The sequence below is a fragment of the Cololabis saira genome, chromosome 16, assembly GCF_033807715.1.
Source record: "Cololabis saira isolate AMF1-May2022 chromosome 16, fColSai1.1, whole genome shotgun sequence".
Lineage (NCBI taxonomy): Eukaryota > Metazoa > Chordata > Actinopteri > Beloniformes > Belonidae > Cololabis > Cololabis saira.
In genome coordinates this window covers 25,297,056-25,311,118 of record NC_084602.1, presented here as the reverse complement: position 1 = coordinate 25,311,118, position 14,063 = coordinate 25,297,056, and the positions used below count along the sequence as shown (strand labels likewise).

The 14,063-nt window shown below is 41.5% G+C and overlaps 2 protein-coding genes across 2 annotated transcripts; one reads left to right on the top strand and one right to left on the bottom strand.

Moving 5' to 3' along the window:
- The first annotated feature begins 426 nt into the window (after positions 1–426).
- chrm5a (cholinergic receptor, muscarinic 5a) lies at positions 427–11,052 on the top strand. The gene is made up of 2 exons (XM_061743248.1): positions 427–998; positions 8,346–11,052. Exon 2 carries the CDS (start codon positions 8,404–8,406, stop codon positions 9,976–9,978), a length of 1,575 nt encoding a protein of 524 aa, XP_061599232.1. The 5' UTR covers positions 427–998; positions 8,346–8,403; the 3' UTR covers positions 9,979–11,052.
- On the bottom strand, positions 7,574–14,037 carry zgc:194887 (uncharacterized protein LOC571819 homolog). Its single transcript, XM_061743249.1, has 3 exons — positions 13,877–14,037; positions 13,599–13,767; positions 7,574–12,180 (listed from the first exon to the last, which is right to left on the bottom strand). The coding sequence occupies exons 2-3, from the start codon at positions 13,741–13,743 to the stop codon at positions 11,486–11,488; spliced, it is 840 nt and encodes a 279-aa protein (XP_061599233.1). The 5' UTR covers positions 13,744–13,767; positions 13,877–14,037; the 3' UTR covers positions 7,574–11,485.
- Between the last annotated feature and the right edge of the window lie 26 nt (positions 14,038–14,063).

Sequence of the window (14,063 nt, the reverse complement as noted above, 5' to 3'; positions counted from 1 at the left end):
CCCCGGTGAAAACAAAATAAAATAAATAAAAGTCACTTCAGCGGTTTGCTTATCTGCCCGAGCCACGCCGGTTCTCTCCCCTGTGAGCACAAAGGCAGCAGCCGAGTGCAGATGAGTTTGTCGATAGCCACGCTGCTCCAGCCTCACAGTCAAACACAGAGTGGCCGTAAACAGGGTCTCTCCGCTCTCCAAATGCAAAACGCAACTTTGAACTGGGTCCAACTGGTCTGACTGAGCTCCACCTTCAGTGTTATTTCTACATGTGCCCTCTCTCACCATTTCCCCGTTTGCCCCCCCTCACCTTCCAAAACACACCCTTGAAACCAGCCCCCCCCCCCCCCCCCCCATATCCTCCTTTCACCCGCTCCGGTCTAAGCTGCACGCTCAATGTCCCGAAACATGATGAACCATTCAGCCCTATGGGAATTTCTCCTCCCAGCTTGCTAGCGTCAGCTACATCTGTGTCTGTCAGCTAGAGTAGTTCCAGCAGCAGCAGCAGCAGCATTGTGGAAGCGGCAGTCACTTGGCTCAGACACCAGGCTGCCTTTTCAGCTCACACAGGGAGGAAAAGTTCTCGACTGTCCTCTTTCTCTGGCTCCTGAGCAGACTGCTCTTTAATTTATGAATGACTGAGGAAGGATGCTTTGCAACTTGCGGATACTTTTCTCATTTGCACAAGCGGTGGCCGTGCTGGAGCTGAGCGGGGAGTGATGCTCTTCTCGTGCAGGGATGACTAGAGCCACTTGGTATCCACCCTACCCTTTGTGCGCGCTCTCCTCTGCCTCTCTGCTCACACTTTCACCCCAAAGCCCTCTGCCATGCGAGGGGTCAAGACAGCAGGATTTCTCTTCAGCTGTGTTGTGATCCTGTTTCTCAGCACCGCACTTGACCCGAAGGCTTCCCAGGCAAAACAAAGGGATTAACTATGAACTTTGCTCCGACCAGGAGACACAATGTTCCCTTAAACGGAAGTCTCTGATAGCTCATCCATGTCAACTGTAAGTACAGTCACCTTTCTTTGTGTTTGTTTGTGTATTTGTTTGTTTGTTTTACATCAGTGGCTTGTAGAGTCTCCAGAGAATCATGACTGATTGAATGTGCACTTTCTGATTTATGCACAAAGGCATGACCTGGATTCCAGGGGAAATAACGTGATGTGTGCACAAGAGCATGTCTGAGAGGTCTCAGCATGTATTTTTAATGTAGCCTTTTACCCTAATGAATGCAACAGAGGAAGTGTTCCCAAAAAGAAGAGACACGTGAGCAGCTGCTACCCTGGAAGACTTGCCTCACACCCAACAGCCTGTATTTCCTTTCACTTATATTACATTCTCTAAAACCACTGAGGAATTTCTTGTGGAAATGTGAATTTTCATAGGTTAAACCACAAACAAACAAACAAATTAACATTTTGTTTGGTTGCAAATGGATTCTGTCCCTTGTGAGTCTTAATCTCGGGTTCACATCTGCTGTGATAACCTTCATCCATCTCTCCCATATTTCTAGGAAAACTCTTAATCTGCCACTCACACGCCCAGTTTTATAGCAGTATCATTTATCTTCCACACTATCACCATGGGTTCTCCTCTCAATCTCTCTCTTATTTCAGACCTTTTAGATATATCTGATTAAATGCAAATCACAAAATAGTATTTTAATTTACTTCGCATTGTGATGAAAGTCCCATTTAAAAAAACTAAACAAAACAAAAACACGGGCTTCTCTTCCAGAAGAGCAATCAATATTTCCTTAAACTGTACGGCTTCACCTCCTTCTTCCTCTTTTCTTTGATTAAGCAGAAATGACAAAACAGAGAAGGATTAAGCAGTGAAGCGTGATTTTAAGTAGTCCATCCAGCCCCCACTGATCCTGTGAGGTGTTACAACGAATAGAAAAAGGTGCAAATTCCCTCTTGGGGGGCGGGCGGGGGGAGGAAGAAAGGTCTTGGAAAAAAGGGAAAAGGAATACCACAATACAGTAATGGTTTGGTGGGTTTCACCAGACTGTGGATGAGTTAACCACAAGACCTCTCAGTACAACATGTTGACTTGGGAGTTGTCATGCTGGAATGTGTCTGTGTCCCCCCTCTCCAACTACTCGGTTTCCAGTAGCCTTTGTTTCAAAGACAAATGTTATTCCAGCTTAGGGAAAATTAGGCCAGGTGGAAACAAACATCAGTCAACTCAGACTCGGAGGTGCAAACAAAGGCAGACACAGTCTCATACTTAAAAGCTCTTTGCATAAGACTACAACTGATTTCATATAGCAAGTCATTTTCCAAATGATGTGGCATTAATGAAATCTTTTTCAAAAGAACTGGACTCCTGGAAGCTCTGAGTGTTATTATTTCATCTGATATGGTGTCCAAAGCTGACTACAATAGCCATCTACCGATCCTAGTCAACGTTCTCATCCGGGATCTAATTTAGGTTCCTTCCTTTGTTGAATTTACAGCAGAGAAAACAATTGGTAAATTCCCATCTTTTCCTCCTGACTTGGTCCTAAAACATGTCTCTCATCAGAAAGATTAGCTCTTCCTTTACCAGTAACACCAGGACATTGATAGATATTCCTGATTGCATGACATAAAGCAACCAATATTCTTTCTCCTTCAGCTCAAGTAATGCAACTCATTTAATAAATATTATCTTCCAGAACACTACATATGCAAGAATGTTAGGTAGGGGTCAGTGGGCTGACTACAAAGAGCCAAGAAGCTCTGCACTGATTTGCACATCATTCATGCTAATCACACAGACGTATATGTCATCCTTGGCTTTGACTCGCTTCTCTGTCTCCTTGTTCTTCTGATTCTTCTGAGGGTCGCCCCCTATCTTCTTTCCCTTTGGTTGCAAAAGGCCACGCTCGCACTAATGCACACCACCGACTTTCTTGTTTCTGCTGTTCAGAGCGGTTCTGTTGCGACCAAAGGAGCCTGGAAAGAAAGGTTATCTCTGTGTGGGAGGTCTGTGCGGCGAGGGCCGCTGTAGCCGGCATATGGAGCTACAAGATACAAGCAAACATGGCCAGGTGCCAAAACACCTGAAACCAGCCTTCAGCAAACAGCACGGAGAAGCTGGATGGATTTGAGCTTCAGAACCAGCCCCCAATCTCAAACTGGGCACGGTTAACTACTGGATCAATGACCATTACTTATGCATACTTAGCAAGCTCAATATTTCAGAGGGTAGCATGATACTCTGAGGATGTATAAATAATAGGAAGACTCGTGTTTCTTGGTAGGAGCATTCCTTCCTGGAAGTGATTCACCATGTTTACTTAAAGTATGACATTTCAATTAAGGTACAATAAGCTGGGTAATCATAAGTATACACATGGTGCTGGATTCTGTAGAACCACCTCCATTTTTCTTTTTACCCCATTCTCTTCATTTATTCTTTTCCACTTGATGTCAAACAAAATAAAAACAGTTGTGAAACAGGACACAACATCCCATATCCAGTATTTCTGAATTCTGAGCGCACCATTAAAATGTTTCCTGCTTCACTTTGCAAGCTATTTGTAAGATTGACTTGTTCTACCTTTTGAACTATTCCTCGTGTGTGTGTTTGTCTGCGTGTGTGTGTGTGTAAGCTGTACCTGTCATCATTAATTATGTCTTTTTATCAGCAGTGAAAATAATCACCGTTCGCTCTGTCCACTCTTTGTTCTAAAAAGGAAAAGGCTTCTTTGCTTATGCTGTAAAATTGGCCATAAAAACCACTTCACAGCTTTAGTTACTGTATGCTAGCAACACCGTGTGACATTCCCACATTCTAAACGTTACTTTTTTGAGAATCTGGAAAACGTGTGTGCATGCCAGGAAAACTTTTTTTTAAACAATAACAAAAGCAAGATTTCAAAGATACTCACTTTAGAAGGGCTAATGGGGATATTTAGCATAGTAGCACTGTACCTGGAGTAGAGGAGTGCAAGTACACGTTGGCAAATTGCCTTGCTCAACGTGAGACTGCTGATGCACTCGTGCTACATACGGCTAATGTTTAATCTTCATCATTCAACTTTGGCATGTGTATTGATGCTAACTGATTAAACTAAACATAGTAAAAATGACTTGCCTATAGATTTACATAACCTAGTTGAATATTAGCATAAAGGCAAAATAATTATTTGTACAATAAAGATAAAGCATGTGAAAATGTGTATTTTACAACTACATGCTGTTTGTCTTACTTCATTGTACTTCTTCCCCCATAAATGGAATCATACTCTCACATTTGGAGCAGCAACTGACAGCTGTTTTTGCAAAAGATAACAGATAAATAAACAACAATATAAACTCTAAAATCCTCTCTGCTTTGTCTTTCCTGCACCAAAGTCAAGCATAAGTGGGGGCTGATGTACAGTAGTTATTTCTTAAGGAGGGAGATTTTTTTTTTCATGTTTAAGGTAGGGTAAGTGATTCTGTCTGACTTCTAACCCAGAACATTTCCCCCACATTCACTTGATATCTGTATAAGTTCATTCTTACAAAAGAAAAAAATAATAAAAGATTATATAAAAACCTGATAATATATTCTTAAAAACCTGGGTGATGTTGATAGCATCTGAGCTTAGTTTGTGAATACAACGGTTGTCACTAATGGCGCTTTTCCACTAGTACCTACTCGGCTCGACTCATCTCAACTTGGCCTAGTTTCTTTTCAACTACAATCCAATATCAAGTTAAAAATGAGAGTGAGAGAAGGCTTCAAGCAGCGAGACTTTTAATTTTCTTTTAGTTTGTCTCTGCGCTGCTGAAAAGTCAGTTAGTAAGTAGCCGTGAGCAAATATGGACTGACAAAGCTTCTGGTAGATCTTTTCATTCCTTGTCACCACATCTAGATACATTTGAATTCTCTCCTCAGCCACCAGGTTTATGAATGTCTGCAGCTCAGAGTTGGACCAGAACAGACTTTTACGCTGCCATTGCTTGTCGAATAGAATGAACAAGAAGCCGCCATTAGAGTCACTCTTCAACTGATGTCCACACCCTGCCTCAGACGTCTGACTCCCAACCCCCTGACCAATCGGTGGCGTGTAGTGTGATGACGTCAGATACAGCCCGACTGAGCCCGCTTAGAACCTTGGCAAAGTAGTTACAGAAAAGTATCTACTCTGCACCGTTTGACCCCTAGTGGAAAACACCAAATCAAGTCGAGGCAACCCGAGTCGAACCGGGTAAGTACTAGTGGAAAAGTGCTATAAGAATCTGGAATTTGTTGATGAACAAACTAAAAACACTGAGTTCATAATAGCAGAGGACGAAATGTTATGCCTTATGAAACTGGTTTGAACAAAATTTGTTGATTAAAATATTGGATTTGGATGGATTAATCATCTGAGCTCTTCACGCTCAGAACCTTCTTGACGGGAGATGAAGGTTGGACACTAGCTACCTCTTCAATTATAACTGAAATTCTTCAGTCTTGTCAAGGCTTTTTGTGACTGTGGTCTGGGAATATTCTCTTCTGTGGGCCAGTGAATTTGCATAACATGATCTTTCTTAATATCAAGTACATCCTCAGCATACCACTAAAAGAGCTCTGAGCAGTCATGGACATGGACAGAGAAGAGATGCTTGGTTATAATGCAGTGGGTCTTGGTGGCTTGGGCTGGTTTTCCACAGAGCTATAACATTGTTATCAGGGAAGTTTAGAGGCTAGATGAAAACCTCAGACTAAGCAGTAGTAGGACCCACTGCTGTCCTTCCTGTGAGGCTGCTACTGCAGCGGAGCACTGTTGCTAATGTTTGGACTAGTCTGCAGAAATACCTAGGTAAGCGTTTTAGAAAGATTTATATGAATGCCAGGATGCAGGTGTTGTCATCTGTGCCGTCTACTGACATTGGGGTAGATAGAGTTACTATTGCACTTTTCCCTCGCACTCCCATCTGACTGTCAAGTTTTATAATTATTATTTATTTATTGTCATTCAAGCCCATGCAATTTAACCAAAAATAAGTTCTTAAAATTATAATTGAAGCCATCATCAGAATAATTGGGCTCGACATGGGTATGTGTGTTGGTTGGTGGCGTGGAAGGAGGGATTCGAAAAGCTACACTGACATCAGTATGAACATATTTTTGCAGAACTCTTTGCATTCTTTCTCCTCACTGATCAAAAGCTGTCCAACTGTGCAACTCACAGTGCCCTCCGTCCATGCATTATGTATACTTTATATCTGCATTCCTCTTCAGGGTCATGAGCAATGCCATAAAAAAATAAAATGAAATAAATATGTGTGTATGTGTGTATTTGTACTCTGCAGAAAAACTGAAAATTGAAAGAATTTTGTGGATTTGTAGCATTTTTGCTTACAGTTTGTGAAACTATGTGATGTCAAAGCCATTTTAGGATGGGAGGGACCATGCAAACCATGCAGACGGACCCACAGCAACTGGAGTGTTATTTGTGCGGGTCTCTGGCAGCCACCGGACCTCCTGCTAACCTTGTAATGTTGAAGGAATGCCAATTAATCAGGAACTTACTTCTCAGCTATGGAGTTGAGATTAATTCCCAAATAAGCTGTTGCACCGTGGGCAGCGACACATCCCTCTTCAGAGGAGAGGGCACTGAGCAGAGATGGTCCTTTAAAATGAGCTGAGTCCAGTAACATATCTCAGATTATAGGCAGTTTAGAACGGAAGCTCAACCTCTCCCAAGAAAGCCTGTGTTATTTATAGAAACCTACCCTGTTTGGTAACTCGGAGAGGATTTAGCCAACTGTTCTCCAAGCAGTCCTGATGTCCAATTTTCTATTTCAGAAACAGTTTTGATTATAGCCCTCTGACACTGCAGGTGTGTATTTAAAAGAAGTGGCCAAGGTCAGTTGGGGAGGATATGAATGTTTGTATAGCATGTCTGAGAGCCAATTTCCCCCCAATGTGCTATTTATTGCCTGCTAAGGAGGGATAAAGTGTGAAGCTATCTCTACCTACGTGCACGCTAGTGCTCTGGCTGACCCCCCAGAAGGTTTAGTTGCCTCATACCTACATGGGAGATTTTCTCTCGGGTCTTTATTGTTCCAAACTGAAAGCTTCACAGAATCAGCACCTCCCTGATGATGCGCTCATGCCATTTCTGCACTGGACATTTTCAAGTATTTCAGAGTTAGGAAGGTCACATACAGGAAACAGATGCCGGGCTGAAGCACACCAGTGAAATTCTCAGGAAAGTCATAAATGCCAAGGTACCATGCTATAGCCATGTCATCCTGTTGGCTTGTTTTCAACACACATGTTCAATTTGGCATGAATAGCCCCTCACTCTCACGAAATGTGACTGCACACCGCTCTAACCTGAGAGTCCAAGGACACATCTGCAGTCAGCTCCCACGTTGGAGGGTGTTTGCTGCCCTCTACTGCCCATCAAGTGTTTTTCTTTTTTCAAATTAAACACAGAGACTCTTTCTTTATCCAAACATTTTAATACAGTCCAGTTTAAGATTGGAAACTGGAAAATCACAGTTTGATGATTGAGTTACATGGCAGCTGGTAGTGAGTTCAAAAGGTCAGACATTTGAGTTTTTTACTTTTTTGTTTTTTATGGATGACAAACCAGGACCACCTAGTTTTGTGTACCCCCTAACACCTGGTGTACACATATGTGGACATCGCACTTTGTTTTCTATGTCATAATATTTAATTTCAGACCACGAAGGAAAAATATTTCACCAGGTCTTTGGAGGTTAAAAAAGGTAGTGTTGGCTCCTTTGGAGAGTTTAACACAAAAAAGGCTTAAAGAAAAAGAAGACATAATCTCATAGTAAATATTTCTTCAAAAATTGTAAAAAAAATGTTACAAAATAGTTGAATAGCTAAATTCATATATTAAAAGACTTACGGAAAAATAAATCTTGAAGAAATTATAGATATATAACATAATTCTTCTTTCTTTTTCCATTTGGTGTTTCTTCTGTTTAGGTTTATGTATTAGTTTATTTATTTAACCTAAAACCACATAGAAGCTAAGAGTTCAGACATTATTGTATTTGTCATTATTTCATATACATAATAAATGCTGCTTAAGCCCTACTTTTCTTGCAAATCATGTTTATCCACATATCATAAATGTCAACATGCATAGAGTACATTTTTTTAAACAAAACTTAAAGCTGTGAATTATTTTTCCTACTCCACTGTTCAATTGGTTCACACCTGAGCTTTTTTAGAAGAGTGAAATTATAAATAATTGAAAACCCCTTAATTTGATTCAATTTGAGACACAAAGAGTATTATCACACCTGCCGTTAATGTGGTGTGAAATGTGTCCATTTGATGCTCGATAACTGATGCCATCGTGTGGCAGACAAGATAAGTAATCCCTCTTTTTTGTCTTTTCAGGAAATGAGAAATCCACACACACATGTGATGGTTGGGTACCATTAAACACCAGAAGACCATGGAAGGAGAAAACATAGCAAACTCCACTGTAAATACCACTACGATGGATATCCACCTGGTCACTCACAATCTCTGGGAGGTTATCACCATAGCAACTGTGTCTGCTATCGTCAGCCTCATCACCATTGTGGGGAATGTTCTTGTTATGCTCTCCTTTAAAGTCAACAGCCAACTGAAGACGGTGAACAATTACTACCTGCTGAGTCTGGCGGCTGCTGACCTCATCATAGGTGTTTTCTCCATGAATCTGTACACCTCGTATATACTGATGGGCTACTGGGCCTTAGGGAGCCTCGCCTGTGACTTGTGGTTGGCGCTGGACTATGTAGCGAGTAACGCCTCGGTCATGAACCTGCTGGTAATCAGCTTTGACAGATATTTCTCCATAACCAGGCCTCTTACCTATAGGGCCAAAAGGACTCCCAAACGAGCGGGGATCATGATAGGCTTAGCCTGGCTGGTGTCTCTGATTCTGTGGGCTCCTCCAATTCTCTGCTGGCAGTACTTTGTTGGGAAAAGGACTGTCCCCGAGAGACAGTGCCAGATACAGTTTTTCTCTGAGCCTGTAATCACGTTTGGAACAGCAATTGCTGCCTTTTACATCCCTGTGTCAGTTATGACAATCCTTTATTGTCGAATCTACAAGGAAACGGAGAAAAGGACAAAAGATCTGGCGGAGCTGCAGGGAGTTAACTGTCCAACAGACTCTGGGGTGACGCAGACTCAGAAAACCATCATCAGATCCTGTTTTAGTTGTAAATCAAGATCAGCTTCTCATAAAAGGAACCAAGCCTCCTGGTCATCCTCGAGTAGGAGCAATGCTATCAAATCAGCAGCAGCCACCACCGACGAGTGGGCCAAAGTCGGTCAGCTCACCACCTATAACAGCTATGCCTCCTCGGAGGATGAGGACAGACCTGTATCCCCAGCAGGCTTCCAGCCCTCCTTCAGGAACCAGACATGCGAGGGCAGAAAGAGCGGGATGAGCAGCGTGAGCGAACAGCTCCACAGCTACGACGAAGACGGTTTCTTCCACATGCCACCTAAAAATAACTCTCAAAAGAGCGGCAAGTGCGTGTCGTACAAATTTAAACCTGTGGCCAAAGACGCTCACTTGGAGACCCCGAGCAAAAACGGAGACACCAAAATGGTGTCGTCAGCTTTCTCCTCGGCGGAGTCCATGAGTGCCCCATCCACCTCTTCGGTGTCCAAGCCCATAGACCCTTCGCTGAAGAACCAGATCACCAAGAGGAAGAGGATGGTGCTGATCAAGGAGAGGAAGGCAGCTCAGACTCTCAGCGCCATCTTGCTGGCCTTCATCCTGACGTGGACTCCTTACAACATCATGGTGCTGATCTCCACCTTCTGCTCAAAGTGCATCCCCCTCTCGCTCTGGCATCTGGGGTACTGGCTGTGTTACGTCAACAGCACCGTCAATCCCATGTGTTACGCCCTTTGCAACAAAACTTTCCAAAAGACATTTCGCATGCTGCTGCTCTGCCAGTGGAAGAAGAAGAGAATTCAGGAGAAACTGTACTGGTACGGACAAAACCCCGTAGTCAGCTCCAAATAACGCGGTGTATAAATTGTAAATTTGTACCAACAACTTTGGCTCCATGAACGTGGATTCTACATGCTTGGTAAAGTAAAAGTTATAGTGTTGCTTATAAATCAGTACGTCTAATACAGTCGATGTTAACCGCTGCTAAAACTCTGCAAAATATAAAACAGTTGAAGTGACACTGTATATATGTTCTACAATATTGATGAAAAAAAAGAGCATTTCCTTCAAATTTTTATTAATTGATCATCAGCTGCATAATAACATTGATTTTTTTCATAATGTGTCATATATAAAAATCCACAATTTTATTTAGAAATTTGATTTTAAAGGGCTAAAATTGTACATTCTGTTTGAGACGTGCTCAGTCGAGATGGTTACTCGACGATAATCAACGCCTTTACACACGTCTCTGTTAATTGTCACACCACATGTAGATTCACCTTAATTGCTATCACCTGCACTTTCTGTCCTACAGGAGTAATTCAATCCTTCACAAGTTAAAAAAAACAACAACCTACTAATCCATTGAACTAACTCTCTGTAATTGTCTGTGTTTACATGAGGAGGAGAGGAGGGTTTTACAGTGCACAATGTTTGTGAAAATGTCTTCATTACTCTTCATTCTCAGGATATTACAGTATTTGTTCTAAAGCATCAAAATATAGAACTTGTTTTCTCTGGATTACAGTCGCTTAATCGATACGTCATCATTTGCTACATCCAGTGGAGGAAAAGTGTGATGTGTTCCTTTCTGTAAGTAACTGATGGAAATTACTGAGAAAAATTATTTTATTTTTGATGACTCACGGGCTCTAGTGTTATGAAATACTTTTATTTTTTTTTATCGAGGGTGAGTTGGAGTGTGATACGCACGAAGACATGTCATTTTGGGGGCTGAAAAAGATGTTTCGTTTTGATTACACATACAGGACTGTCTCAGAAAATTAGAATATTGTGATAAAGTTCTTTATTTTCTGTAATGCAATTAAAAAAACAAAAATGTCATACATTCTGGATTCATTACAAATCAACTGAAATATTGCAAGCCTTTTATTATTTTAATATTGCTGATTATGGCTTACAGTTTAACAGAATATTCAAATTTTTTGAGATGGGACATTTGAGTTTTCTTAAGCTGTATGCCATGATCAGCAATATCAAAATAATAAAAGGCTTGCAATATTTCAGTTGCTTTGTAATGAATCCAGAATGTATGACATTTTTGTTTTTTTAATTGCATTACAGAAAATCACAATATTCTAATTTTCTGAGACAGTCCTGTACATGGTGTGTAGCTGAGGAGAAGAAAGAGCTAAAACAATACTGCAGCTTAATACTTGTTTGTGAAAAATGTTTGCTTCTTTTGGGTATTTGTGATCATGTTCATGTATTTCTGAATAAAATGTGGTGAAATAAATGTTGGTTCCATCAGTATTATCAGCAAGTCACTGATGTCACACACTTTAATGTGTAATTTAAGCCTGATGTTTGATATAAATCCCAGGGAATCATGTCTTCATAGCTCATCTTTCTTACACTCCCCGCTGTAAATCACTTTAACCGTGTCTGAAGGTCTCACCAATAGCCACGCATACTTGCACAGTCGTTCCTTATTGCAGTCCTTTTGCCAGTAAATGACATTCCTGCGATTTAGATTGGCACCGGCGCAGGCGTCGTACCACCACCCTCCCCCTGGCACGCCTTGAAACTCCAGTTTGGCGCAGTTCTGGAAGTAGTTGTCATTGTCTTTGTCCTTAGTTGTGAATCTCTGGTTGTCGTGCAGGTAGTTCTCCGTATCCAAGGTCAGAGCATCCACGGCTGTGCCCTGGAACAAGCCGAGCCTCAGCCTGTATCCCGATGATTCTGCCTCTACCAGGACCGGATCATATTCACCCATCTTGGTGATGGCATCTTGGTCCACAAGTTTGATTCCCAGTTTATAGCGGGAAGGGCCACGTGTGAGCAGATGGAGGTATTCGTTCCCGAGCCAATGATCCCCTGTGACATCACCAAAGCCATTCTTGTACTCAGCCCAGGTCCGATCAAAATCCACGCTGCTATTGACCGTAATGTGTTGAACAACGGTCCAACCTCCCTCCTGCATGGCACAGTAGGCCACGATGGGGGAGTCCCCTGGTTGGATCAAGTAAACCCCGTCTCCAGCCTGGCCCGATGACGCCATCAACATGTCATAGCAGTCTCTTGGCAGGACTGTTGGGCAAAATAAACAAAACAGTCAGAGGTGGGCTTATATCGTTCTACAAGTGCTTGTGCTGATTGTACGAGAAAGGGTTCACCTTCTTTTAATGACAAAAACTGTTCGTTATCAGCTCAATCTTACAACATATCATCATAGATAGAAGATGTGTCATCATGACACACGGTATTGCATATTAAAGCAGGTCATGTGACTGCCTGGAAGTCACACTGGTCAGCTGCATACTAAACAAAAAATACCAGAAGTAGTACACCAAACAGATATTTTTGACATACTTCATATCGTGCAACATTTTAATAAAATCAATATAAATTTTCAAAAAATGGCTCAAGGGGAGACACAACCCAGAAAATTACAAACTAGTTGGGACTGAAAAACAGGGGAGTGATGATAAAGACGTGTGAAAAAACGGGTGGGAGTACTGCTGAGAGTGATTAGACAAATGCATATTTGCATTTTAACCTAAAGGAGCATATGAGTATAGTGCAAATAAGGTGAAGTATAGATATAAAGGTAACAGTGATGTGGTTTTCAGTCATTCCCTTGCATCTGTGATTTTGCGATTTATAGCAGCAGGCCCCAACAATTTAAGAGTTAGGGCCTGCGAGAGTTCATGATGGGAAATGCTTCCTTGGGGAGCAATGGAGGGAGGAGCTAATTCTCTATGTACTGTCGATGTTTTGATTGAATATCAACAGACATCACATCATCCAGAAATCACTTACCCTACCTTTAAGCAATGTATTCTGCAAAACTAAAATGTTTTTCTTTTTACAGAAGAATTTGTTGATTTCAACAAGAGAATAGGGGCACCACATCCTAGTAAAACAGCATCTCCCCATAAAAGCTCCAACTACATGCAGTCCAGATTTGAGTAACCTCTCTCAAAATCCCACACTTAAAAAAAAACATCTTGTTAACTATTTAATGTGTTATTTATTTGCTCCCCAGTGTTACAGCCCAACATTGCATAGTAGACAGCAATGCACATATCAGGAATTTGTCATTATATTGATGTCAGTAGCAGAGAAGCATTGTTTGCAAATGTCTGCAAATATAATAAAACTTCAGTCAAAACTATTCCAACTGTTTGTCCACTCAACAGTCTCACACAGATACAAAGATTGCCTCACAAGGAAACATTTACAGTATTATCAGTGAGTCACCGTGCAATTTCATCTGCAAATTGGAATTTGGACCAACACCTCCAGGAGTGAATCCCACAAACAATCAAGGTAGTTTGAGACGTTTGAACAAAAAGATAGCTGTCATGCACAAACGTCTATAGCTTAAATTCATAAGAAGTCTTTACATTATGAACACTTAATTCTCTGATGTCAAGATTTCTCACCGAAACAGACAACAAAAGATAAAAGCTGAAACAAAAGTGGAAGTTTACACAAATAAATACCTCTAGTTCCACGGTTCAGGACCATGTTATGCTGATTTGAGGGAAGAAGATTGAGGTTCTGAGCCTGGAGATGCTCCATGTCAACTCCAGTCACAGTGAGCAGCAGCATAGCTGCTGCTGGCAACCAGCATCCCCACCACTTCATCTTTCACCGCGTTCTGCTGTCAAACTAGATAGTTCATGGCATAGACATGTAGATGTAAACTCATTATTAGATAATGTTATTTAAGATGTGACACCAGAAAAGTACTGAAGAATTATAAAATAACATTACTTACACTGAAATGAAGCAGTTTTAAGTCAAGCGCGTAGAAATGTGTTACGTTGCACCCGGATCTTCTCCTACACTGTCTCCATTTGCACTGACTGAATGAAAAGCACTCGAATGCAAACACGATTGCAGAGTTCACATTCAGTTTTCACTGAATGGCCCAGTCACAGCTGGACTTTAGCCTCAGGTTCATA